Raw genomic sequence first — 27,951 nt, forward strand, 5'->3', positions numbered from 1 at the left:
CCTGGCTCAGGGGATCATATGGGATGCTGGGAATTGAACCCAGGTCTGTCCTGGGTTAGCCGTGTGCACGGCAAACACTCAATCACTATTCTATCGCTCTGGCCCCTCATCCCTGCATTTCTGCCTACTGTAGGTGGTATTTAAAATGACACTGTCCCTTCAATTGTTAATATACTGTCTAAACATCAATGATGACAGGACAGGAAAAAGGTACTGCACCTTTATCTCAGAACAGCCTGGAATCTTCCTCTCCTGAACCCTGCAAGTATTCACTGACGAAGTGCAGAAGCAGAGCACAGCTTGTCACAGCACACAAGCTGCTCAGACTGAATCAAGGCAGTCCTTTACAGCTCTGCTTCCAATACCAAGGCACATGGTTACGACATCCTGGCCACCTCCGAAGCCTGTGTCATGCCCTGGCCCTAGTATAAGCTCTTTGTCAACTGTAAAGGCTAATTTGGGCTGAGGCCTTTACTGGCTGCTTCATGGGCTTCCCCGTGTCCTGGGGGTTCACTCTGAGCTTTAGGCTGAAAACTTCTGAGCTGGTTTGTCATCCTGGGAGTCACACGGGACATTTGGATAAAGCAATTCTGAGCTGGCACATGTGCCATGTGATAAATACAGAGGATGGCCGCAGGCTCCCGAGTTACATCCCTTGTCCCCAGTGATGTTGTCTTCTGCACCCCATCCCAGCATCTCATACTCTCAGCAGAGTTCAGCCATTTCTAAAACCCTGTCTATGCCCACTGACCCCAGGAGTGGGAAAATAGGTTGCGGTGAAGCTGTGTGTTTCGCATACTTTGTGATCCTCAGGAAAAGGGGAGTGATTCTGTTTCAAGTAAGTGAACTTGCTTATTTTAGTGTTTTAAATTTGGTTGTACTGTGGATCAACAGCTAGAGTCTGTGGCTGAAATGCTCCTCTGGGAAGCCCCATTGTACTCTCTCTTCCCCTTGACAGCCTCGGCTGATCCAGTAGTTGACCAGCAGGAAAACAGGAGGGTCCCGTCACTGTGTCACTCCTGGATTCAGGCCTGCTCTGGTGGCCTGGGAGAGGTGGGCCGCATTGCCAGGGAGCCCTGTGGGGTACACAAGCCTCCCTAATTTAAGTTCCTACTAATGGGTTGCCAGAACTCAGGAGGCACCACTCAAACGCCCACTGCCCCGCTCAGCATAGAGAACTTAAAATTGGCTTCACACACACCCTTGTGCCCCAAATATCTGTGGTGGATGAACTTCTCCTGTAATGTGAAGAATTCCATTATAAATAATAATGAAGCAGCATCCTGAGTAGCAACTCCAAAGTGGAATGAAAAAGGCCCATTCTTCAGGCCGCATTAATGGAACCCTGAACATAAATAACTCGGTGTACCAGGGACTATAAATGCCACTTGGGCTTGAACGGCCCTGCTGATTCACTGAGCTTTACAGCCTCCTTCTGCGGTCTGGGGGCGGCTTTTCCTGGGCCCCCACCATTCCCTTGACCACAAACAGTTAATCCAGTCTGATTTAGACTCACACACAAGATTGGACTCGAGCGTTTTTCTGCCAAATGTTTGTCTGCTAACAACTGCCTTTTAATCTCAGCGAGGGAGCCGTGAAACACAATCATTGTTCTCCAGCCACACTGCCTGCTAAGTAAAGAGGGAGCAACTGGATTATCAAACAGCAAAGGCATCTGAGACTATTAACCATGACCACAGGGCCCCCACTTCTGCCAAGGCACACAAGTTGGGAGTCATGAGTCACTCAACAACATCGTTCAGAGATCTGGGTTTTGCCTGGAGCTGTTGGGTCATGAAATCAGTAGTAAGCTGCTGGCACTCTGGAGGAATCAGTGGCTTTTTTTTTTTTTTTTACAATGGTCTTGTTGCTTAGGCTTTGTGCTTGGGTTGGGGGCCAGGTGACATGGTGACATGCCCTGACCCTAGGAAAGAAGGAACTAAGCCACTGTTGGATGAGATGACTTGATACAGGCGAGTCCTGTGGGTTGGCAGTCCTGGTCTTCTTGCCCTCAGAGGCCCCCGGGTATCCCTGATGCAGGCCATGGTGCTGACCCAGTTGCTGTCAAGGGTGTAGGTAGGTGCTGGAATCACCGACAGCTGCCTGGACTGGGCCCAGTGCATGTGGGACATTGGGCATTTGAGTTTGAGATCAGATGCCAACAAGGCTGGTGTTAGAAGTTCTCAAACTATTCCTCCAGGTTGGCTCAGGCAGTCTTGCTTGCAGATGGATAAACTGGCTGTCACCTCGCACCATCTCTTCTTGCTAGGTGAGGGACTATTTCCTGTCCCTTCAAGGCTTCTAGAGCACTTCTAACTTAGGTTTAAAATGTTAGCTTCAGGGGCCGGCGAGGTGGCGCTAGAAGTAAGGTGTCTGCCTTGCAAGCGCTAGCCAAGGAAGGACCGCGGTTCGGTCCCCCCAAGCCAGGGGCAATTTCTGAGCACGTAGCCAGGAGTAACCCCTGAGCATCAAACGGGTGTGGCCCCCCCCAAAAAATGTTAGCTTTAGTTGGCCAGCAGTGCTCAGGACTTCCTACTGGTTCTGTGCTCAGGGAACCTAGATAAGTGCCAGGAATTGAACCAGGATTGGCTATGTGCCAGGCAAATTTTTTTTTTATTGTCTTTTGGGGGTCACACCTGGCAGCTCTCAGGGGTTACCCCTGGCTCTACGCTCAGAAATCGCTCCTGGCAGGCTCAGGGGACCATATAGGATGCCACGATTCGAACCACTGTCCTCCTGCATGCAAGGCAAATGCCCTATCTCCATGCTATCTCTCCGGCCCCACAAGGCAAATGTTTTAACCTCTATCTTACCTCTTTGGCCTAACCCCTGTTGCTTTTTCTCTCCTCCCTTCTTATTCCCGTTACTGACTGAACTGCCCTCTCTGGCTTTAGCTGTATCTGAGGCTGGCTTCGGGGGCTCCCAGACCCTCTTAAGTGTCCCTAGATTGTCTGTGTCAATATCTTTGGTCCATAGACAGTACTTGAGGAACATGGACCCTTCTGATCAGGCCCTGAATCTTGCCTCACAACAGTGAGAATTTTGATTAGCACCTGCAAAGATGTTGAGAGTCCTGGGTTGCCCACTGTCACCCACAGAATTAAGGATAATTAAGAATATTGAATTCTGCCTGATGAGCTAATAAGGGAGGTGATCTGCTGGCTGGAAGTAATGTGACAGAGCTAATGTGCCCCCAGGCATGACAGACATCTGGTGACTGGTGGATCAGGCTCTTCAGCAATTATCCTGTTCCCTGTCCTGGAGAGATGTGAGTTTTGTCTTTCTGATAGCCCAAGTCTATTTGTACAGTCGTCACTGCCACTTACATCCAGAGACTCTTGCAAAGGCTAGAAAGGCTATTTTGGGGTCCTTCTTCCCTCCCTCTTCCTCTTCCTTCCTCCTCCTACCCTTCCTTCGTTTTTGGGGTCACACTTGGCAGTGCTCAGGGCTTACTCCTGGCTCTACACTCAAAAATCACTCTTGGCTCTGTTTAGGGGACCATAAGGGATGCCAGAGATCAAAGCCATGTCAGTCATATGCAAGGAAACACTCTCCCCACGACTACTGCTTCAGCCCTCTCTTGAGTTTTCCTCCTCCAAGGCTACTCTTTACCTGTGTGATTTGATTTTACTTTGTAATCTGGCATTTAAAGAAAAATCATTGAAGGGTATTTCATAGTTTGGACCACGTGGGGTGATGGGGATCAAACTGGGATCAGCACATCAAAGGAAGTGCCTTACCCCAACACTCGCTAGAGATCCCAGGACCCAGGACCTATTTGAAAACGGGAAACTCATGTTATTTTGCTTTTCGTTCATGAGGGAGCATATCTGAGAAGGAGGGTATGGAAAGCACAGTTGTGTGCGAGGCCCTGGGTTTGATCCCCTGCCTTGCTACCAGCTGTAATCCTGACCCCACAATAGAAATGACAGCAGTAATGACAAATATTACACACACGTATGCACATAAGAACATTTGTATCTGATTCATTCTTTCCTTATCAAAGCAGATCCAGGCTACTGGGACAGAAGAAACTTGTAGATCCTGGGGCTCCAAGGTCAGTGGGTCTCAGGTTACCCAAAAGAATCTTGACCTTGAATTATCTGAGGGGGACTGTTATCATGTGCTTTATCATTGTTAGAGGCCTGAATTTGCCCTGGAAGAACTTGTCCAGTAGGACTTGTCTGCTTCTCACTGAAGCTAACGTTGGCTGGAGAATGGAAGAAAGGCCAATGTCCCCCCTTCAGCCCCCTCAGGCCCCTATTGACAGACCCTTCTTTCAGAAAAGTTGATTTGATTCTCATCCACAGGAGTGCTCCTTCTTTGTCTGCTCACCAGGTCCAGGCATAGCACCTGAAGGGAGGGAGGGACCCAAGGGCTTGGTCTCTGGCCTGGCACGACCCTGAGTTGCCTTTTGAGGTAGCCCAGCTATCTGGACTCTCAAAGTTTGGGGGAGAGAATGGCAGCAGGGCCTGGGGCTCTTGGAGCAGAGTGTGACTGTGATGGGAGCAGACTCAGAGATGCTGAATAATTGAAGAGGGGACCTGCTAATGACCAGGACACTCGCCAGGCCAGGCTCCGTTGGTTCTTGGGGCTCCCCATGGCCATCTGCAGGGAGAGGTGCAGCTGCAGGGCAAATGGGTTGGGACGAGCAGTCACAGCCTGCGTGAATCATGATGGGGACCAGGAATGTCACAGCCAGTGCCAAAAGGCAGGGCCCAAGGGCAGGAAGACTACTAGCAAGGAAGAGGGGCATGCCAAGAGTTTCTGAGTACCTAGGACAGACTGACAGATATAGAATTGATTCCTGGCTCTGACATCCTGCCAGCCAGAAGGCTGACTTCTCCATGACCTGGACCTGAATGGTCAAACCTGCCCTCTGAAAACCTACCTCTTCCCCAGATTATATGAGAACACGTCTTGACATTTATTTGGGCTTTTGCAGTATCTGTTTTATTTTTACCCACCTGATATGTAATAAAGAAATTTTTTGGTTTTGATTTACATATTTCTGACTTCTTATGAGATTAAACATTACCTCTTGAAAAATTTTAATTGTTTGTGTTTTAGAGATAACCTTTTATTCTAGAAAAAAAATTTTCTGGAATATATAGGTTTCCCATGACTTCAAATATTAATCCTCTTGTAAATGCTCAGGTTTTCTGGGATTCAAATGTGTATGACTTTTGGAGCCTAAGTGACAGTTAACAACCTGGGTTCCATCTCAGGCATCCCACATGGTTTCCTTTATACTGCTGAGTGTGGCCCAAAAGCAAAATCCAAACCAAACCAAAAAACCTTAACCCCAGTCCTACTTTCCAGCCCAACAACCACTTAAAAAAAAAAAAAAACCTGAATCACATTGAATGTCAAAACTGTAAAATCACTCACAGTTGAGTTTCAGGCGCAGTGTTCCAGTACCCCATTCCCGTGTCCCCTTTCCCCCCAACAGTGTCCCCAGAATGTCAGGCTCTTGTTTCTTTTTCTATTTCTATTTTTTCACTTTTAGGCACTATGGAATTTATGAAACTGTAACTGAACAGCCGCCTCTTGAATAAATGGAGATCATGAGATTCAATTATGTCTTCAGAAGTCAATTCCCTTCCCCCAGCATTTCCCTCTCTGAACCCCTTTATCTAGTATTGTGAACTGACAGTGAGGGCTACTCAAACATCTTGGCTGTCACAGAAATTTCTGGACAGAAATATGCAAATGTCCCTTTCAAAGGTCAAAATGGCTTCTGAGCTACAAAGACGCCCTCAGAAGTAAGCGCTTAGGATCAAGTAATGAAGGGTGTTTGTGTTGATTAGAAATAAGGGGATGAGAGGGAGAATGAGTGGGGTACAGAGCTGAAGAGGATCAACCCTGCTGTGTCCTCAAAAGAACCAGAAAGTTTGGCCTCAAGGCAAGACTAGCTAAACCGCACTTTAATTTGTCAGAGTAGAGAATTATTTTTGTGTTTTGGTTTTTGGGGGCAACACCTGACAGTATGTGGGGGTCACTCCTGGGTGATCACTCTTGGGAGATCATGCAGTGCTAGAGATCAAAGCTGGACCTCCAGTATGGATTGCACACACTAGGCCAGAGAATCCTCTCTTCGGCTCTTTGGAGCACCAGGGGTCAAGGGAGGTACCCCAAAGCACTGAGCACATATGCTTTTGTGCAGGAGCCCTGGTTCTATTCCCTGCACCACATGGCCCCAAGCACTGCTGAGAGTAGCTTACATACTACTGGTGTGGTCCAGAGGCCTAAAATCCAAACCCAGGAGGCCGGCGAGATAGCACAACGGCAGGGCACTTGCCTTTCATGCGGCCGACTTGGGAGGGATTCGGTTTGATTCCTGGCCTCTGATATGGGCCCCCAGCCTGCCAGGGGTGACTTCTGAGTGCAGAGACAGTTGTGACCCCTAAGCCCCACTGGGTGTGACCACAAAACAAACCAATCAATTAATAAACTTAAAAAATAATAAAACCCAAACCCAAATCACAACACCTTAACATCTCCTTTCTAATCACATCCTGCAGATGTGAATCTGGCTGCCTCTGGCCAGCAGGGTGCTGATGTGTGTATGTGGGAGGGTGGTCGGAGAGGTGAGGTGAGACCATGAGTAATGACCCACACTGGCTGGGTTTTCAAAGCTGGCACGGTGCTCCAATGGCACCTTGGCACAAACCTTTTTTCTCCAGAGCAGTTGGGATGGCTGAATGTTTGATCCCAAAGATGAAGATACACCAAGGAAAAGCTACTCTCAACAACTGTGGCTAATCTAGTAGCATGGGCCCAAACCCCATCACTATCCCCACTGCTTGCAGGCAAAGTCTGCTGGAAGAAACCTCCTCTTCCCAATCCTTCTATATTGACTTTCTGTCAAACCGATTCTCAGGCCTTGGGCTGTTGTGAGCCTATGCGTGCCATGTAACGGGTCCACCAGCAATACTCTAGGAAAGGGACAAAGAATTGACCAGAAGGATTCCCTGTGCCTGGGCTTTGATTACTCTGCTTCCTCTCTTTCCTGAATTAGGAAGCTGTCTTGAATAGTGGTTTTGGTTTTTTTAGTTTGTTTTGGGGGATAATACCTGGTGAAGCTCAGGGGCTACTCCTGGTTCTGTGCTCAGAAATCACTCCTGTCAGGCTCAGGGGAATATATGAAATGCTATATTATTCAAACCCAGGTCCACTATATGCAAGACAAATACCCACTGTGCTATCACTCAATCCTGAGTGTTCCTGAGAAGACAGAATAACCAATAGGTTGAATCCTCTTTTTCTGGCTATACCTGCCAGGCTCAGGGTTGGGGCAGGAATGGGCATTCCTGATGTGGGTCAGGGAACCATAATGGTTGAATTCTTTTATTTTGTTTTTTGTTTTTTTGGGCCACACCTGGTGACGCTCAGGGGTTACTCTTAGCAATGTGCTCAGAAATTGCTCCTGGCTTGGAGGACCATATGGGACGCCGGGGGATTGAACAATGGTCTGTCCTAGGTCAGCAAGTGCAAGGCAAACGCCTTACCACTTGTGCCACCCCTCTGGCTCCAAGGGCTGAATTATTGCAACTAGCCAGCGAAGGAGGTAAATGCTAGGATTTTCCTACCTACATGTCAAAGAAGCAACCTATGTATCAGAAGGCAATGTGAGAAAAGGACAATTGTGCCCATGTGAGTGATGTTTCGGGACCAAGGCAATAGCCGACAAGGCCAGCAGAATCTCGAACCTTCAGGGCTTGGCTCGAGGATGCACATGAGGGCCTTGTGCTTTGTTTATGGGGGTGTTGGGGTTTAAGATTCAGATAACATGCAAAGCTGGGAAAAGAGACACATCTGTCACGTCTCCAAAAGGAGCTGGGGACATCTGCAGATCCTGCCACCACCTCACGAGAGCACAACAGGGGTAAAAATAGAAGTGCTGTACCCCACCATTAGCATCGAGGCAGGACCCAGTTCAGCAGGAGCACTGAGTTGCAAGAGGGGACTGGCTGCCTCCTGGGGATCTCCTGGCAGCTCGCCAAGGAGGCACCCCTCACTTAGAGGTGGTGGCTCCCCGACTTCAGTGAGGCGTGATTGACAGGTGCAGATGCTGGGGCTTGTAGGGTGTCTTCTGAAACATGAGGAGGAGAAAAGCCACTCGGTCACAAAGAGTAATTTGTTCCCTCTGCATGTCGTTGAAGGGCTGCTGAAGGCGCATTTCAGGCATGAGCGAGCCAGAGGAACAGCTGGAGATTCTACACCCAGAAAATAGTTACCTTTGGCTTTTTTTTGGGGGGAGGGGGTTCACCTCTGCTCCCCTGGGGAGAATGCAGAGAGCTCCTTTAAGGTTCATTAGCAGTCATGGGAAGTTCTTTAGCATGAGGATTTGGTCATAGGTGGAGGACCAAGGTGGGTGTTTTTGCTTCTATTGCTTAACCTTGGTTTTCTTTCTTTCTTTCTTTCTTTTTTTTTTTTTTTTTTGGTCACACCTGGCGACGCTCGGGTTACTCCTGACTCTGCGCTCAGAGAAGGCTCAGGGAACCATATGGGATGCCAGGATTTGAACCACAGTCTGTCCTGGATTGGCTGCGTGCAAAGCAAATGCCCTGCCGCGGGAGCAACAGCACAATGGGTAGGACATTTGCCTTGGACATGGCCGACCCATATTTGATCCCCAGCATCTTATATGGTTCCACAGCCTGCTAGGAGTGACTTCTGAGCATAAAGCCAGTAACTCCTAAGCACTTCCAAAAGCCAAAATAATATAATAATTAATAATAATAATTTGTGGGCCCGGAGAGATAGCACAGCGGCGTTTGCCTTGCAAGCAGCCGATCCAGGACCTAAGGTGGTTGGTTCGAATACTGGTGTCCCATATGGTCCCCCGTGTCTGCCAGGAGCTATTTCTGAGCAGACAGCCAGGAGTAACCCCTGAGCAACGCCAGGTGTGGCCCCAAAACAAACAAAAAAACAAAAACAAAAACAAAAAAAAATTTGTCAAGTATGTTAGCTCTTTTTCATTGTCTAACTTGGCATCTTTTTCTGTATCAAGTTCCAAATATTCTTTTTTTTTTTTTTTTTTTTTTTTTTGGTTTTTGGGCCACACCCGGTAACGCTCAGGGGTTACTCCTGGCTATGCGCTCAGAAGTTGCTCCTGGCTTGGGGGACCATATGGGACGCCGGGGGATCGAACCGCGGTCCGTCCTAGGCTAGCGCAGGTAAGGCAGGCACCTTACCTCCAGCGCCACCGCCCGGCCCCAAAGTTCCAAATATTCTTAATGATTCAAAGGGAATCCCCCCACTATCCACTAAGTGGCTTCTCTATGTTCTCTGTCTTCCTGCCCCCTCCTGAATCTGTTAGCCCTGATTCCATCTTTCTGGTCATGTGTGTGTCGGAGATTCCATGAGAACGAAACTACCAAAGACATGACCTTTCACCTTTCCTTCCTTCACTTAACAGATTATCTTAGAAGGCCATCCCTGTGCAGAACATTCAGTATTTCCTTCTTATGGTCGGATAATATTCCAATGCCGTATTATACAATGCCACCATTTATCCAATCATCTGCTGAAGAAAACCTGATAATTTCCAATCTGGGGCTCCTATAATACTAATGTTGATAGAGCATTCATGTTTGTCTTGGTGGGGACAGAGGTGTTCCTCTTTTTCGGGAATAAACCTAGACAAACTACCAGAAGCATCATTCCAGAGTATGCTTTAAAATGGCTCCCATATTATACTCTCTTCAGATGGTCCCAATGTCTCCCCATTCCTTTATTGATGCTTTTGGGCCACACCAGTGGTGCTGGAATTGGTCTTGGCTCTGCACTCAGGAATCACCCCTGGTGGGCTCAGGGGACCAGATAAGATGCGATGCCGGGGATATAATCCAGCTTGGGTCAGTCCATCCCCTTACCAGTTGTACTATCACTCCAGCCTCATCTTCTCATTCTTTATGATACTTGCTTCTATTTGGTTTTGATAAGTCCTCCATGTGGGTGTGAAGTAGTATCACAAGTTTTATGTAAAAATGAAAACAATCAAAGCCCACCCACAGACCTGATTGAAAAAGAAAAGGTTGCAAGTCTGAAGGGCCCGTCTCTCCACTCCCATTTCTTTGAAGCAAATACTTCAGATTCTTGTGGTTTCTTGTGGGATTTATGTCTAGTTCCAGGAACATGCTTATACTGCTATTTAATTTATCTTTTTTGGGGGGAGGCGGGAGCACATCCGGCCACACTTAAGGCTTACTGGCCTCTGCACTCAGGCTCACTCCTGATGGCACTCAGGGGACCATATATGGCGGTGGAGACCAAACTGGGTTAGTTGTGTGAAAAACAAGGCCCTTCCCCCCCCTGTTCTAGTTCCCTGGTTCTTATGCTGTTTTTTTTTTTTTTAATCAATTTATTATGTCTTGACTTCCAAGAGATGGTGGGCTTGAGGTTGCTTCTCTGCCCCTATATCCACATAAAGGATCCCATTAATATCCCTGCCTTCTTTCCCATGATGGCTCATCTCTGTGTTGGGAAAACCAACGGTGACACTTACACTAACATGACTGTGCATTTGTGGTCACAGGATGAGCAAAGATTATTCTCACTTCCCCGCTTTTTCACATCTGAACTGTTAACACATCCTTAAATTCTGCAAGAAAACTCCCTCGGCATATTCAAACATACTGGTATTCCACGTCTCTTTGAGGTTGTCTTGTTCCTGGGAGACCTTCCCTGCTCTCTCCAGCTCTCTGGGGGCTGACTCAGCCTGGCTTCCTGGGGAGCGCTTGTCCTGGAAGCTTCTCAGCCCCGATGACTCTTGCATCAGCTTCCTGGATCCTGAACTTCCTGTGTTGGCTTGATCTCCGAGATTACAGTCATTTAAAAAAAGTATTTAAACAATTTCATTACAAAAAGTAACAATTTAGTTTTATTTTTAAGTTATTTTAGGTTTTGGGGCCATATCTGGCAGTGCTCTGGGCTTACTTCTGACTCTGTGCTCAGGGATGACTCTTAGTGATGCTCGGGGAACTAAGTGTTGCCAGGGATGGAATCAGGATCAGCTGGGGGCATACCACATGCCTTAACCCCTGTCCTATCACTCTGGAACCGATGTACCATTGTAAGTCCCTTATTTTCTTTGGTGTATGTGTGTGTGTAGTTCTTAGTGATTGGTTTTCTGATCCCAATGGCCAACTGGACTGATTTCCTAGGTTACTACCAACTTAGCTGCAGCCACATGCAAGGTCGTTCTGGAGAGTTCCAAGCAGTCCCTCAGTGGGGTTAAGCCATTCTGGATCACAGATATTCTGGAGGGTTCCAAGGAGTCCCTCAGTGGGGTTAAGCCATTCTGGATCATAGACACAGACGCTTTGTGTCTGGAGTAAGAGAACAAGGACTCCCCTATTTGCAGTGATGTGTCCCACATCAACTGTCCCCCCATCCAAAACAGTCCCGGCATCTTATGGACAGTGAGTGAGCTACGTTGAAAGTGAGAGGATCCACATCTACACAACCTTTTTATTCTAATAGCTCTGTTTGATTATATTGTTAGTCTCTTACTGTGCCTGATAGATGAGGCCTGATTGTGGCTATGTAATAGGAAATAATACACCGGGTTTTAGTATTCTCGAGATTTTAAATATTCCTGGGGAGGTAGGTCTTGAAATGGGTCTTCAAGGGGTGGGGTGGGGCTGCTATAAGTTCCTGGGTTTGGCTTTAGGACCTGGAATGGTTTAAGTCTAATGAAGGATGGTCTTCAGAACTAACAAGGAGCTTCTCCCATTCAAGCCAATGTCCTTCGCTTCAGAAATGACCACCTGCAAAGTGAATGACTTTTTCCAGGAATCTGACCCTTGGCTTGTTGTTCAGTGGTCTTTGTGGTGGTGTTGGGGGCCCATGGGATGCTCAGGGCTGCAGGCAAAACATTCATTCCAGCCCTTGGGACACCTCTTTGGCCCATCAAGCACATTGAAAAGGCAATTAGGATGTCATAAAGCATTTTTTGGTACTTATCTATTTTTCAAAACTTACTCATATGCAAAATGTCAAGTTCTCAAAGGATAAATGACCAGTCTTTTCTAAGCCTAAAATGTACCTCTTCCTACACATTCACACATTTCTTTTTTTTTTTTTTTTTTTTTTTGGAAAGCATGCTGGGAATTGAAACCAGAACCTCATAGATTGCAGGTCCTGGGTCCTGCTGATTCCTGGCCCCTAAAACCAAATTACATATATAAAATTTTGTTTTGGGATTATACCTGGCTGTGCATACAGGACTCACTCTTGGCAGGCTCTCGGGCCCATAGGACGTGTCAGACTGAACCAAGTTGACCATGTGCATCCTGTCTGCTGTACTATCACTCTGACCCCCCAAACTAAATGATACTTTATAAATAACTACCTCCCAGTTTTCTATAAATGAAGGTCCTAAAATGTTTGTTCTTTCCAATTATTAGTTTTTCCTTTTTAATTTTTGCCATACCTGGTAGTACTCAGGGGACTACTCCCTGCTTGGGACTCTGGAGGTTCAAGGACCTTATAGAGCTGGTGAATGTTCAAATCCATAAATCACACAAAAAGCCCTCCCCATTTTTGGGGGAAGGGAAGTGTGTGTCTCCTTAGCTGTGGACACCCCAGAGTCTGGTCTGACATGTTTTCTTTGCATCCTGGCTCTGTATCTGCTCAACACCCCGTCCTTTCCAACAACAACCTCCATCCCGTGAAAAGGCTGTGGATTCTTCATGTCTCTGGCTCTCTGACTTTTGAGCCCTGCAATTCCCAAGCCAGCATTTCATTTCTCAAGTGAAGGCAGTGACGCTGCTTTGTGTAACTGTTACAAAGGTTAAACTTACAGGCACACAAATGGGTGATAGAAAACTGAAGAGTTTGGGGCATTTGCCTTGTAAGCAACTGACTAGGAGGGACCGGTTCAATTCCTGGCATCCCATATGGTCCCTCAGGACCAGGAGCCCACCAGGAGTGAAATTCTGAGTGCAGAGCTAGGAGTGACCCCTGAGTGCTGCTGGGTATGGTCCAAAAAACCAATAAGTAAAGTTTTTTTTAAAAAAAGTTTGTTGTTCTTGGAGAGGAGAGAAAGTATAGTGGGGAGGATAGTTACTTTGTACATGAGTGACCCGGATTCGATCCCTGGCACCCCATATGGTCCTCTGAGCCTGCCAGGAATTATAAGCCCTGAGTACTGCTGGGTATGCCCCCCCCCACCAAGATAAATAAATAAATAAATGAACTATTGATTGGCTAAAAGAATAAGCCCAGATTTTCAGTGCTCCAAGATGTTTCATTTCACCTCAGGCTTGCAAGCATGATTTGCTCATTGTCTAGATCCTAAGCCCCATGCAGACAGACTTGTCTGACTTATTGTAATCTTAGCACCCAACATATTTCTAGCAGAGAACAGGTATGGAATAAATTCTTCATTGAATACACGTAATTCTGGTGCAAACAAAAGCCACAGCATAGGGCCAGAGAGACACCCCAAAAGGCTAGAATGCAACCTCTGTATGCTAGAGCCTGGGGTTGGTCCCCTGGGCACTTCTGGGAGTGACCACAGCCACTAAACTAAGAGTAGTCCCTGGACACTCCTGGGGGGAATCCCCCAAACCAAACAGCAATACAAGTAGTACCTGTTAGTCCCACTTAATGGACAAACAAAATGAATTTCAGAGACTTGACAGGAAGCACTATGAGCAATCAAACTATCAGGCCGGCTACTCTCTCCTCCCTCAATTATCAACTCTCCGGCCTTTCTTTCCTGCTCCAAAAGTTTAGGTAGCAAAGTTCAGTGACAACAGGGCAAGTCCCATGGGCTAGACACAACTCTGGAACAGAAAAGCCTACCGTGGTGTCCACGGCTGTGACTCTCTCAGTGGGAATGTGCTTGGGGCTCGAGTCTGTCTGGGCCAGCATCACACATCCATCCGCACCCAAGGTGACGATGACCAGCCGGCAACCTCTGTCCCTGAGTGTCAGCGCAGCCTTCCCGGCCTCCTCAGGACTGCCCACTGCCAGGCCTGTCAGGATCTCTGCCTGTGGAACACCAAGGGAAAGGCAGCGGGTGAGGAAGCTTCCAGAGGATGGCACTGTCAGGGGATAGGCCCCATCTCCTGCCTGCCATTCAGTGCCAGAGGGAGCTGTTTACACAGGGTGTCAAATGCCCACCAGAGAGGAACTTCCAAAGGTTCCTGTTACTGTCTGAAAATTGGGGACAACCCCTGGCAGGGTTCAAGGCTCTGGGATTCTGATTTCTGGTCTACCCTGTTTCTGAATGGTAGGGTTATTTGTTTATGTTTTATCTATTTTATCTCAGTTTATAGGACAGGTAAACAGATACAACTGAGCATCTTTTCATTTCTGATGGGAGGAGCAGATATTTCAAAGACTGGTATGGGGACTGGGTCTGCAAATGTAAGATTGAAAACTTCAGAGCAGTGTTCAGAACATGACTAGAAGTTTCACTGGATCTTTAGTTCAGGTGGTATCTCTGGTGGCCTGGGTTTCCTTGTGAAGCATGTACATTGGCGGGGAGGCTTAATCTGGCAATGAGTTCCTGGGATGTAATAAAGGAAAGATGAGTATAAGGTGGTACTAACAGCCCTAAACAAAGTGTTTTCCCCCCAACTTCCTTCCCCCTCCCCCCCGAATCTTTTCTTTTGGTATCTAAAAGCCCACCTGGATTACAGGATCTTCCCCAACCCTAGTGGATTTGGTTCTGAATAATAAAGAGAAAGGAGTTCTGGCTTTGGTCTGGGCAGAGAGAGGCTATGAGACAGAAAGATTATGAGGAAGAACAGACTAACTCTGATTAATCTTTTGACTGGCTTGGTATTTCTACACTGGTACCCTGCTTCATCACATCCATACATCTAAGGAGTCAGAAACATGGCGTGTGGGGCGGTCTCATCAACTTGTGGATTTTTATTTTTATTTTACAATGCGATTTGAAGTTAGCCCTAAAGCTATAGTGTCCACTTTGTGGACACAGGAACTGGGGACTAAGACTCTGACACCAGCACAAACCCAGAGTAGGCTGGACCTCTTGTAGAGAGAAGCTCCAGGAGGAACCAAGGGTTGTGGTGAGAACCTGAAGGTGGATCAGATGTCTCGAGCTCTTCTTGACGATGTCATAGCAATGGACTCTTAGCTACCAAGAAAGCCCCGAACCAACTCGGCAGAAGCAAGCAACATGCCTCTCCCTATCCTGTTGCATCTCAACCTGAAATGTGTCCTCTGTGCTCTCTTCCTTTCCCTCTTCTTCCTCATAATCCCTGAATAAGTGTTTCACTTTTGTCATCTCCTGAAATTCTCTTCTGTCATTGAAAGACAGCTGTCCCAAAAAGCCTGGGTAAGGTTTAGGATTGACTTTCTGTTCCTGTGAAGAGCAGTCCCTCCTGAAGGACTTCTGATCTAGAGATCAGAGAGTCACAGATCTCTGAAAAATCGGGTGGTGGGGCCATCTCCCATGCCTTGCAGAGCAAATGGGCTTCCAGTGCAGCATGGTGGCTGCCTCGTGAGGCTAACATGAACCAGGAGCATGGGGGCAGTGGGACAGTGTCAGTCTCTGCACCCATGAGGCTGGAAATTCAAAGCCCAGCACTGGCTCGTGTGCTGAATGGCATTCCTGGCGCTATTGCTGTTTCACTGTCACTTGTGAACCTGGTGTGTGACCATCATTACTATGTGTGGAACCTTTCAAAAAATACTGCAGCCAAGAATAGGGTCCTGGGATAGAAGCATAGTATCAAAAAGGGAGAGAAACATAAAAGGAATGCTAAGCTTTCAAAGTCTTTATAATAGTAAGTTTCAGATACATTTTTTTCTTTTTTGGGGGCTGTTCTCAAGTAGTACTTGGAGGTCCCTTTTGGTGATTCTTGGCTGAATAGGCAAGCAATTCAATGTTCAGGTCAAGGATGAGGTGCCTCTTGGGCCTTGTGGGTCACCATGGCAGTGCCTTGGGGGGAGGCCCTCCAGAGCTGCATCTGATACACCCAATGGACTATGCGATGATCAAACTGGTAGCAGCCACGTGCTAGGCATGTGCCTTTGCACATGCACCATTTCTCTAGCATCCAAAATTAATTTCCTTAAAGACCTGGTTCTGTTCACTGTCCGTCCATCCAATGTGCACTTACTAGGTGTCCATGAGGTACCAGGCTCAATAGAGCAGATGGCATTTTCTTTTCCCTCTTTGGATTTTTGGGCCACACCCAGTGGTGTCCAGAGCTTACTATGGCTCTACCCTGTGCCATCTGCAGACCCGAGAGCTGGTATTTTCTAAAGGCAACTCAAGGTGTATCCTGTGGTACCTGTGCTTTCCACAGTGGCCAATGCCTCTTCCATAAATGGGGGGTGGGGGAGAGGTTCTGGGTGGACTTTCTTGTCTCAATTCACAGACTAAGGCAGAAGAGAGGTTGTGTGACTTTCTGAAGTTCAGTCACAAAAGCCAGCATGCTTTGTCTGCTTCTCTCCCTTCCCCTCTGGATGCTGAATTTGGGAATGCAACTTCCATAGGGTGAGAAGGCCACAGCCAGCACCAACCAGCAAACATGCGAGTGAAGGGGGCTTGAGGGACCCATCCTCTGGGCTCAGACATCGAGTGAGGAGTCCCAAACCTTGTCTAACCCTGTTTTGATTCCTCATGCACAAAAACTGTGAGGCTAGTCAACTGCTAGGATTATAACCTGCTAAGTGTGGGGGTAACTCATTATGCACGATATAAAGGGACAGATGTGGGTGGGTCATACAATGAAGTCAGAGATCACTAAGCTCACAGACTATGGAGCAGATTTTACTGTATAACTGCTGCCACCGCATAATCATCGTACCATATTTTTTTTTCATTCTGAAAATTGATATATAACCTTTAAAAAAGCTCCATATAGTGGTTGCACCCTACTTTTTCTTTTTGGAAAAAAAATTATTGGCAATAAAATTGGGGACAATTATGCTGTGAAATATGGTCATTTTAAAGGAGGTCTGGAACCAGCCATTTGTGCTGTGATGAACGTTTGAAGACTATAAACAGACGTTTTGTCAGGATCTAGCAGGATTTGGCAGTTGTAGCCGCCGCCCTTTTGAAACCGTCACTGTCTCCCCCAAGTCCCTCCCTGGGGGAGCACCAAGCCCAAGCCTGGAGGTTGCTCACAGGGTTTGCACAACTAGCTCTGAGTTTCTTGGAGCAGGCTTCTTATTTCCTTCCTCTATCTTTCTGAGAGATGACTAAAAAAGAAGGTCCAGAAATCCTCTATACCTGCACTGGGCTCCAAACTCAATGGTCCACGAGGCAGCTGACAAAGCAGTGAGCAGGTTTCGTGTCTCCCAATGCTGGGAAGCTGCAGTCTGACACTGACTGGAACCCAAGAGGAAGAACCTTAGGGTTCTTGAAAGATTGAAAAGTTCTTCTGAAAATTCTTCCAAATGAAGGACACAATAGAAAACACTGCTTTAAATTTTTCGTTTTTGTTGGGGTGGTCACACCTGGTGGTATTCAGGATTTTACTCCTGGTTGTGCATTCAGGGATCATCTCTGGCAGGAATTGGGGGGCCATATGAGATGCTGGGGGTCAAATCCGGGTTTACTGCCTGCAAGGCAAACACCTCCCTACTGGATTTTCTCTCTAGTTCCTTGACTTATATTTGTACATATGTGCTTTTGGGGATCTCTGGTTGGACTGGGGGTGCTCTCCTTTTGCAGGAGCCTCCCGGTCTTTCCTGTAGCCTCCAGTCACAGCATCTGCTCAACAAATGCAGGTGCTTCACAGTAATCTGGATTGCTGGAGGAAACCCAGGCCTCTCTAAGAAATGAGAATTTTAGATAAACTGTAGGTAACGCTTTAGTGTAAGTTTAGCACATCAATCCACCTTGTTTCTGCTGTTTCCACTTCAGATTTTTTTGTTGTTTCTACTGGTCACACCCAACAGGGCTCAGACATTACTTCTGGATCTGTGCTCAGGGACCATAAGGGATGCTCAGGAATCTAACCCGGCAAGCACCCTCCCTGCTGTGCTCTCTCTCTGGCTCCAGGATGACTTCTTTATTATTGGTATTTTCTTGTATAACTTGTCTTCTAGAAGCTAGAATTTGATGATTGCCAGATGTCGCTAAAAAAACAACAACCAAACAACAACAGTGTGGGGACAGATGGGACTGCAACGTGCTGAGTTTTGGTCAGTTCAGATGACAGGGTTCCTTGTGGGGTTCCCTTCCTTTCTTGTGCCACATCCTAGGCATCTGGGCTTTTATCCGGGCTCGAGTTCACCTGTCACCACATGGGTGTGATTATTGAGCCTTGCCTCTGTATCTGCTGGCTTGAGCGGCGAGGGGAACCCTTTGTACTTACCTCACTCTCATTACAGCAGAATACGTTGGAGACAGTGTAGAAGCGCGGGTCCAGGTTGGCGAGCGCAGGAGCTGGATTGAACAAGGTTTTCACTGTGGAGGAAAATCAGGGCCTGTGGTTACCAGGCTTGAGAAGCGCCTTCATGAGCCTTCAGCAATGGACGTGCCAATGTAAGGTCATGTCCTCCAACTAGATTTAAAAACCAGGGGCTTGTCGAGAGACCCCTCTATGGGCTGGGAATGATTTCCCATGCAGAATCCATCCTAAGAGTTACAGGAACCCAATCCCCAAAAAGTTTGGGTTCAGCCCCAAATCCTAAAAGCCAGCAAGCAAACCAGTCCTCCAGGGTCCAAGCCAGTAGCAGGGAAAATGGAAGAGTGGGTGAACCCTGGGTATGACCTAAGGCTGGGCTGAAAGAAGCCCCCACACTACTGTGTAACCCCAAAACTAAAAAAAAAAAAAAAAAGTGAAAAAAAAAACCCATCAGGGGCTGGAGAGATAGTTCAGTGGTAGGGCATTTGCCTTGCGTGCGGCTGGCCCAGGAGGAACCCAGTTTGATTCCTGGCATCCTATATGGTCCCCCAGCTTGCCAGGGGTGATTTCTGAGTGCAGAACCAGGAGTAACTCCTGAGCACTGCTGGGTGTGGCCTAAAAACCAATCAATCAAGCTTAAAAATAATCAGGGTATGTGTGGGGAGGGAATAAGGCCAGGTTATGGCTCAGTGCTAGAGCACAGGCCTGTGTGTGTGTGTGAGGCTGGGTTGAAGCCTCATTTCTGTATGGCCCTGGGCTTCCCCCCCCCACCCCCACACACACTCTCATGGCATTGGCGCCAGTTCTCAGAAAAACAAAAAATTGACTCAGCCATATGGAAAAGTTTGAATTTGGGGTTGGATACAGTAGTGGGTTAAGCTGCTTGCCAAGTGGCCAACCCAGGCTCCATCCCTGGCAGTTCATATTGTCCCTCAAGCCCCATTAGGAAGTGAGAACAGGTTAACTCTCATCATGGTCGGGTGTGGCACCAAAACAAAACAAACTGAAAAAGCCTGAAACCTCAATCTCCCATCGGCCCCAGACCACCAGTTCCTTTCTGTTGTCACTTATTCTACATTGCCTTTTACACTGCACTTCTGAGAGCAGGCTTTGTCTTTGATGGCCCAGGGCACCCCCTAATGTGGTGGCTAACCCAGATTCGATCCCTGGCATCCCATAGGGCAGGGGTCCTCAAACTTTTTAAACGGGGCCAGTTCACTGTCCCTCAGACCATTGGAGGGTCTGACTTTAGTAAAAACAAAACTTATGAACGAATTTTTATGCACACTGCATATATCTTATTTTGCAATGAAGAAACAAAACAGATACAAATACAATATGTGGCCCGAGGGCCATAGTTTGAAGACCACTGCTAGGGTCATCTGAGTCTGCCAGGAACGATTTCTCATCACAGAGCCAGAAGTAACTCCTGAGCACCACTGGGTGTGGCTCAAGAAAAACAAACAAAACCCCCCCAAAGTTTACTAAGTCTAGGGGTGAGCAGTACAGCAGGAAAAACACTTGCCATGTACACATTGACCTGGGTTCGATCCCCGGTCTCCATATGGTCCCCTAAGCCATGCCAGAAGTGATCTCTAGGCCTAGGTATCACTGGCGGTGGCCCCCACACAAACAAATGTCTACTGATCCACTGAACACCCAATTCCATTCATTGCTCGTTCTTTTTGTTTGTACTTTTCGGTCATACCCAGCAATGCTTAGAGGTTACTCCTGGCTCTGCACTCAGAAATCGCTCCTGAAAGACTTGGGGGACATATGAAATGCCGGAATTCTAACCACTGTCCGTCCTAGATTTGCTGTGTGCAAGGCAAACAAAACGCCCTACCACTGAGCTATCTTTCCAGCCCCACCATCGCTAGTTCTTGTCCTTTACTAGATCCCTGGACATAAGCAGTGCTCTGACTGGTAACAGACCCACAGCAAACACCTTGAGCTTCTCCTCTCAGACTCTTTGTAGCTTTGGCTCCCCAACTCGGTTCCACAGCAATCTTGAGCAATGGTCTTATTTAATGTGTGATTTCTGGATTCCACCTCCATCCAAACCCTAAATCTTGGGATGAGATCAGAGTCCTACCCACCCCCAAGGGCTATCCTATAGCCAATCTGCCATCACGTCCACCCACTTTCTGGGGAAGATGGCTCTGTCGGCCTGTGACCAGTGGACGCTGCCTACTGCCCCACATGGTGAGGTCAGTGAGGCGCCTTCTGCACCTTCCTTGGTCTTAACATCTCGGCCGGGTCGGTGGCGGCCCTTGTCCAGTTTAGCGCCAAGGCTGGTCCCAACTCTCATTATCTTTGAAGCCAGAATGCCCACCCACAGAAATGTTATGGATATTTTTGGGTGCTTATATTTTGGTACAGGGTTCTTGTGCAGCTTAAACGGGGAAAACGGTTGTGGAAGTCCCTCTGTACAAAGTAAAGTGGTGAAGGAACGAACAGGATTATTACTATTATTAAACTGTCTTCACCCGCAGCCCAACACCCCCGCCTGTCCACCCAGCTCGGCTGCCTTGGGCTGGAGACTGTAGCCTGGCAACAGTCTCGCTCATTGGTCTCTCCCTTCCATGGGGGTCTCAGAATGTCAGTTATGCTGAGGCCTGCACGATGGAGCTGCCCAACAAACCCATTTCCTGACTAGACTTCCAGATCCGATAAGTTGTTCCCTGTTTTCACAGAGCGTTTTGTGGAGTGCTACTGGTTACTGGTCAGAGTAGGGTGTCAGAGCCATCCCTACGTGAGTCCCCTTTTCTCCCTGTAAGTCCCCTGTGATGCAACCATTCCTTTTCTGAGTCTCCCCAGCAGAAGCTCATGGGCCTGCAAAAACAAGGCACTTTGACACTGTTGCCACAGAAGCAAAGATGACTGAAAACTGGCCTTAATGGGTGATGGCACACAGGGCCGGAGAGATAGCTAGAGGGTTGAGCATGTACTCTGCAAGTTTGATCCCCAACACCACCCCACATGCCTGAGGGCTGTCTGCATGGCTCTGCTGTCTGGGGTCCCTGGGAGTCCAAACAAATGTGCAAATATCACTAGCTAATGACCCTCAAGCACTGCAGCAATAACAGGGGAGAGTTGGAGTTGGGGGAAAAGGAAACAGATGTTACAGCACAAAAATATTTCTCTGATTTATACCTAAAAAAGACAGCTGGTGGGGCCGGGCGGTGGCGCTAAAGGTAAAGTGCCTGCCTTGCCTGCGCTAGCCTTGGACGGACCTCGGTTCGATCCCCCGGTGTCCCATATGGTCCCCCAAGCCAGGAGCAACTTCTGAGCACATAGCCAGGAGTAACCCCTGAGCGTTACCGGGTGTGGCCCAAAAACCAAAAAAAAAAAAAAAAAAAAAGACAGCTGGGTACTATGTCAAGTTGAATGCCTCTCTTTTAAAGATCTTACAAGAATATGTATTTGTTTATAAATGGAGGAGAAAATGAGGTGCCTTCAAAAGTAATGGCTAGTTACAAAAGGATGATGGGAATAAATCTGGCCAGTTTTATTTTGTAGATCATGCAAAGACATCGCACTTAAGATGCTTTGAATTTGGGCTGGAGTATTGATGGTATGGTGGGTAGGGCATTTGCCTTGTAGTGGCCAATTGGGGCTCAATCCTTGGCATCTCATATGGTCCACTGCATGGAATGATTTCTGAGCACAGAGTCAAAAGTAATCCCGGAGCATCACCGGGTGTGGTTCCCAAACCAAAAACAAAAAGAAATTTTTTTATTAAATTTTTTTTTTCTGAAGATGTAATTTAATATGTTCAGGGCAAGCAAAGCAGGATTTACACGTTGGGAGGCCTGAGTGTGATCCCTGGCATCACATGGTTCCCCAGCACCAGAGTTGAGATTAGGCCCAGAGCATCCTAAATCTAGACCCAAATTTTCCTCCTCTTCCCTCAATCCCAAGAAGAACATCCCCACAAAATATAAAGGAATATATACGGGCTAACAAATGATCGATGGCAACAGGTCCCGAGAGATCTAGAGAACTGAGTTGAACAAAAGGATGAGGATGGAGTGGTAGGGAGGGAAACCTGAAACATGGAGGGACTGACACTGATGATCAGTGTGGTGTTGGCACAACCACCATATGCCTGAAAGTCTTTAACAGTATATTGTCAATCACGATGCCTTTTTGTTTTGTTTTGTTTTGTTTTTGGCCCAGAATCCTCCAACTGAATTTCCCCGTAAGTAGCGTATGAGAGAAACCTGATCATCTTTGCCTGTGTCTGACTGAGGGACAGCCAGGCTTGGAGAAAACTAGATTAACAGTTCAGGTGCCCTAACAAGGAACTCTGGCTGCAGCTGCCTTCGAGAAGTAATTCTACCAGGTCTGCTAAGCCTTGGGCTGGAAATCAAGTGGTCATCAAAGAAGAATGCACCTGCCTTATAACAGAAAGGTGGGAGAACATGATGTCACTGCAGAATGTTGGAAAGCAGGGGCCAGTTCTTGGGGTTGCAGAGATGATTAGCACCACCCATTACTCATTGGGGCACAGGATGGGCTCAACTCCTGCTTGTCTCAATCATGTGTCAATGGCCAGCACTATTATGTTCAGGATGGACTGGTGAGGCTCAGAGGTGCCTGCAGAGACACCAAGTCAGGAAAATGGGCTATTCTGAGCTTTCTCGACTTAGAGGGCAGGGGCTGCTGAGTTAAGAAGACCCCAATAATTCACTCTGGAAAGAAAATCACTCCAGGTAAGGAAGAAACTGTGAAGCCAGGGCAATCCCCAAAACTGGTTTGGCACTCTGTTGAGAGGGAGTGGGAGGGGGAGGGAAAGAGATTATTTTCTATAACCCAAGCAGCAGAAACACTCCAAATCTAGAGTTGTTGGACTGTGTTATTTGCAAACATCGCAGTAGTTAGCCGAGTCGTTCCATTTACCAAATGGGAAAGATTTAAAGCGGCCAAGAGAGTTCGGATCCTCCCCAGACTTTAATCTTGGCCCTCTTACAATCTCCATTATTTCTAATTGCTCCTGGAATGTTCCATTTGCTTTGAAATGAAGCTCAAGACCAGAACCAACACGTCTTCATTTTATCACCAGCAGCTGTTGCACCAGCCCGTCTGGGGCCTGCCTAGACTGTAGGACCCCCAGAGCAGAAACCAGACATACCTACCCATTCAGTACTGGCTTTCTTTTTTTGGGGAGTGGTGGTGGTGGTGAGGGGGAGATGGGAGTGTGATAGAACCATAACTCAGGGATGCTCAGGACTTTTCCTGGCTCTGTGCTCATGGGTTGTAGGGGCTGAAGTGGGGTTGTTAAGTGTAAGGAGCATGTCAGGGCCTTCTCTAATGACAGAACCTCTCCAAGTCTTGGTCTGTTCACCTGAGAATATCTTTTCGCCACAGGCTTTTTTTTTTTTTTTTTTTGGGGGGGGAGATATAAGGAAGAGCCCCACACCTGGCAGTGTTCAGGGGTTACTTCTGGCTTTGAGTTCAGGAATCACTCCTGGCGGCATGCTAGGATCGAACCTGGGTTGGCTCCATGCAAGGCAAATGTCCTCATCACTGTGCTCTTTCCGGCACTACGAGGTTTCCTGTTGATGATGTATTCCCAAGAGCTTTTATGAAGTGTCAAGTATCTACCGTTGTAAGGAACCACTATTTCCTTTCTATTTTTTTTTTGGGGGGGGGGGAGGGGGGATACGCCCAGTGACGCTCAGGGGTTACTCCTGGCTATGTGCTCAGAAATCGCTCCTGGCTTGGGGGACCACATAGGATGCCGGGCGATCGAACCGTGGTCCATCCTGGGTCAGCAGCATGCAAGGCAAATGCCCTACCGCTGTGCCATTGCTCCGACTCCAGGGACCACTGTTTCCAATACAATGACACGACCACACACACCACGATTACTACATTAATACATGAAGAAAATGGAAGCTAGAGGATGCAGACTGAGGCCTGCCAGTTTGCAATGGACACAGTAAAGTGACCAGGCAGGCTCTGCCCCACCTTTACCTCCTTGACCGTCATGTCTCAGGTTCTCCAGCTTCTCACTCTTTGGGGCACATAGGAGATAAAACAACTTTGACTCTCCCTTGTTCCCCCCACTGACAGCCCCACACCACAGCTGCAGCCTCACCTGTGCGAGGTCCGCACCTTGGCTCTCATTCTCTCCTCCACCAGTGGGACAGGTGCCGGGTAAGCAGAGTAGGACAGAGGAAACAGTGATGCCTGAGAGGCAAGAGAGACAGCAGGACACGCAAGAGGAGTTACGGGAGAAAATGCCTGTTTGTTGTTTTTTTTTCCCTGAAGAAATCGCTCCTGGTTTGGGGGACCATATGGGACAGTGGGGATTGAACCCAGATCCATCCTGGGTCAGCCGCATGCAAGGTAAATGCCCTATTGCTGTGCTATTGCTCCGGCCCCAGAAAACCAGAGTTTTAAGGGTAGCTCATTGCTATTTTGATTTTGTTGTTGTTTTTTAGGTCACACATGCTTTGGTTCTTGGGGACCAAATGCCAAGATTCTCACAAGCCAAGCTGAATCTCCTGTCCTTGGACAGGAGGTCCTTCTTGGCTCTATTTAACATATATATATATTTTTTAACCAAATGGTAGAAGATCAGAATCACACCCAAATTTTTATTTTTTATTTTTGGGTCACACACAGTGGTGCTCAGGGGTTTCTGCGTTCAGAAATTGCTTCAAGCAGGCTCAAGGGACAATATGAGATGCCAGGAATCGAACCTGGATCAAACCCAGATTGGCCACGTGCAAGGCAAATTAAACTCCCTACGTGCTGTACTATCACTCCAAGCCCCAAATTTTTACTGATTTTTATGATTTACTCTGTTGGGCCTCCCAAGTATTGTTCAGAAGGTCCCATGTGATAAAGTGGCCACCTAGGATAAGGATGGCTTGATCCCATGGCCCAGCAACACTGTGGATCACTAAGGCTGGATCCAGTGATTCCTGGGGGGTGGGATGGGGCAAGTGGTGCCAGGGGTCAAACTCAGGGTCTCAAACATGCAAGGCATAAATTCCAGTCCTTTGAGTTATCTTCACTCCCCTAATTTTAGAGAAAAAGAAAAAGGGTAGCACTGAGACAACAATGACAAGCCAAGCATTGTAGTCTTGAATGTAACAAGTTCAGAAAAATGAGACACTTGTTTCAGCAGAAGCTAAAAGGAACAGCTGAGATGAATGTGAGAAGCATAAGCTAGAAGGAACAGAGATAGATTCTCATTCCACAGGAACTTTCTCCACTAGCTGATGGTGACCAAGAAGTAAACAAAAGAACTATCTGGATCTTTGTTTTGTTTTTTTGGATTTGGGGCTATATGCAGCAGTGCTCAGGGAATTCTCATGGTTCTGTGCTCAAAGATCACTCCTTGTTGGTTCAGGGGATCAAATGTGGTTCTGAGGATCAAATCTGGTCAGCTTTGTGCAAGTTAAGTGTCTTGCCCACAGTATTCTCTCCAGCTCAATATCTGGATTTTTAAAATTTATGTTGGAGATGGGAGTCAGAATCTGGGAAGAAGACAAATCAAGATTAGCTACAGGCTGATAATTATTGAAGACCAGTGATGTCATTCCACGTACTGTGTGCTTTAGGTGTATGAGAATTCCCAAAATGCGGGACCAGAGAAATCTCAAAAGGCTGGGCTTAAGCTCTGCAAATAGGAGACCCAGATTTGATCTCTGGTACTATACAAGGCTCTTTGAACACTGCCAAGAAATGACCCCTGGAAGACCCTACCACTGCTTTGGCATAGACTTATTCAACAGAGACTTCTTTTTAACACCCAGAGGACTTAATAACAACAACCTGCTTTCAGGACTGAGCACTCTGCATCACTCTAATTATGAGGTGCTCCACACATCCTGACTTTGCTGTGGGATATGGACATATTCTGGGATCCTTGGCTGCAGAAACTTGACACCAACAACAGTGACTGTGTGAAGAATAAAAGTGTATTGGCACTACAGACAATGACTTGGATTGGACAGCCTGGTATGCCTGGAGCCTAGAGTTGGTCTTGTGCTGGAAAGCTTCAGGGGTAAGGTCTCCTTATTTAGGCCACGGCTTTTCCTTCCTATGTCCCCTATATTTTTCTGGGCCTATGCAAACAATTGTCACTGCAAACACTGTCTTTGCTGTGCTCCTCTGACTCATCCCTGATGAAATGATGTATTATAATCAACTGTATCAATAATGCTATAGCCTTTAATGTCAAAGGAGTTACATAGATTTTGTGATTTTAGATTGCTTTTGGTACTGCTAAGAAATGTAATGTACTACAATCTGGGTACTTGAGGGACAAAGTAAATGTGCATGTGTTTTTTATTTCTTTTTTTTTTTTTTTTTTTTTTTTTAGTTTTTGGGCCACAGCTGGCGTTACTCAGGGGTTACTCCTGGCTGTCTGCTCAGAAATAGCTCCTGGCTGGCACAGGGGACCATATGGGACACCGGGATTTGAACCAATCACCTTTGGTCCTGGATTGGCTGCTTGCAAGGCAAACGCCGCTGTGCTATCTCTCCGGGCCCTGTTTTATTTTTCTTAAAAAAATTTTTTTTTGGTTGAAAATTCAAAATCAAAGTATCAGAAGGGGATTTTTGAGAATTCTGTTTATGGGTGATTGTCTTCCCACTGTAACTTCACCTTGTCCTTTCTTTGCATCTTTGTCTTCAAATAAAAGATAAAAAAAAAAAAAGAACATTATATTTTAATATTGTATGTCTTATATCTGAAAAGTTTGAAACAGCAATTAAATGTATTCACAGGTGCTTTTATATGTATAGAAATTTAAATTTATTCTAACAGGTCATTAAAGGTTGTAATTGTTTTTGTTGCCTTTTCAACAAAAATGGAATGGTATAAATAAATATGTAGTTATGACCAAAAAAAAAAAAAAAAAAAAAAGAAATGACCCCTGGGCACTAAGTTGGGAGTACTCTCTGAGCACAGTCAGGTGTGACCCCAAAACTAGAAAGAAATAAAAAGTTGGGGGGCAAATAGTATGGGTGGTTAGGGCTCTTGATTTGTATGTAGCTAACCCAGGCTCAATCTCCAGCATCCCATATGATTTGCCAGGTGAGCCAGGAGTGATTCCTGAGTGCAGAGTCAGAGTACCTCTGAACACTACTGGGTGTGATCCCCAAAACAAAACAAAAAAATCTAAAGTCAAAACAAAAGTATGTATTACCTGTCATTTTCTGGGCTATCAATAATCTTACGAGGTTATAAAATTTCATAAAATGCAGAAATGAATCATTTTTCAAACCGGTGTAGGTAATTCTAAAAATGGAGTTGGGTAGATAATTACATTTGACATGACACTTGATTTCTGCTTCTCAGAATGGGAATCCTTCCACTGCCTTGAATGTCAAATCTGCCACTTTGCAGATTTACAGATCTTGGTCACTTCATGTCTTATTTCTGCTAGTCAGTCTGAAGCTTTGTATTTGTGAGGTATGAAAATGTTACTCATATATGTATATACTTAGGCAACTTTTAAGGTTTTCTAACATCAGAAAGAAACTACACGAAGCTAGTAATTTCAGAGACTAGAGAAAGTATCTGACTATACCAAAAACATTGCTTGGTGGGAAAGGTAAACTTTTGTTTTGGGGC

The 27,951-nt window shown here is 46.7% G+C and overlaps 1 protein-coding gene across 1 annotated transcript in view; it reads right to left on the reverse strand.

Moving 5' to 3' along the window:
* RBKS (ribokinase) overlaps positions 1-27,951 on the reverse strand; it is a 93,216-nt gene that overhangs the window by 29,428 nt on the left and 35,837 nt on the right. The window contains exons 6-7 of the mRNA XM_049784210.1: positions 18,318-18,409; positions 13,819-14,007 (exon numbers count right to left, since the gene is read on the reverse strand). Of these exons, the coding sequence (XP_049640167.1) occupies positions 13,819-14,007; positions 18,318-18,409 (281 nt within the window). The remainder of the gene's footprint in view (positions 1-13,818; positions 14,008-18,317; positions 18,410-27,951) is intronic.

Source organism: Suncus etruscus, chromosome 12 (genome assembly GCF_024139225.1).
Source record: "Suncus etruscus isolate mSunEtr1 chromosome 12, mSunEtr1.pri.cur, whole genome shotgun sequence".
NCBI classification, from domain to species: domain Eukaryota; kingdom Metazoa; phylum Chordata; class Mammalia; order Eulipotyphla; family Soricidae; genus Suncus; species Suncus etruscus.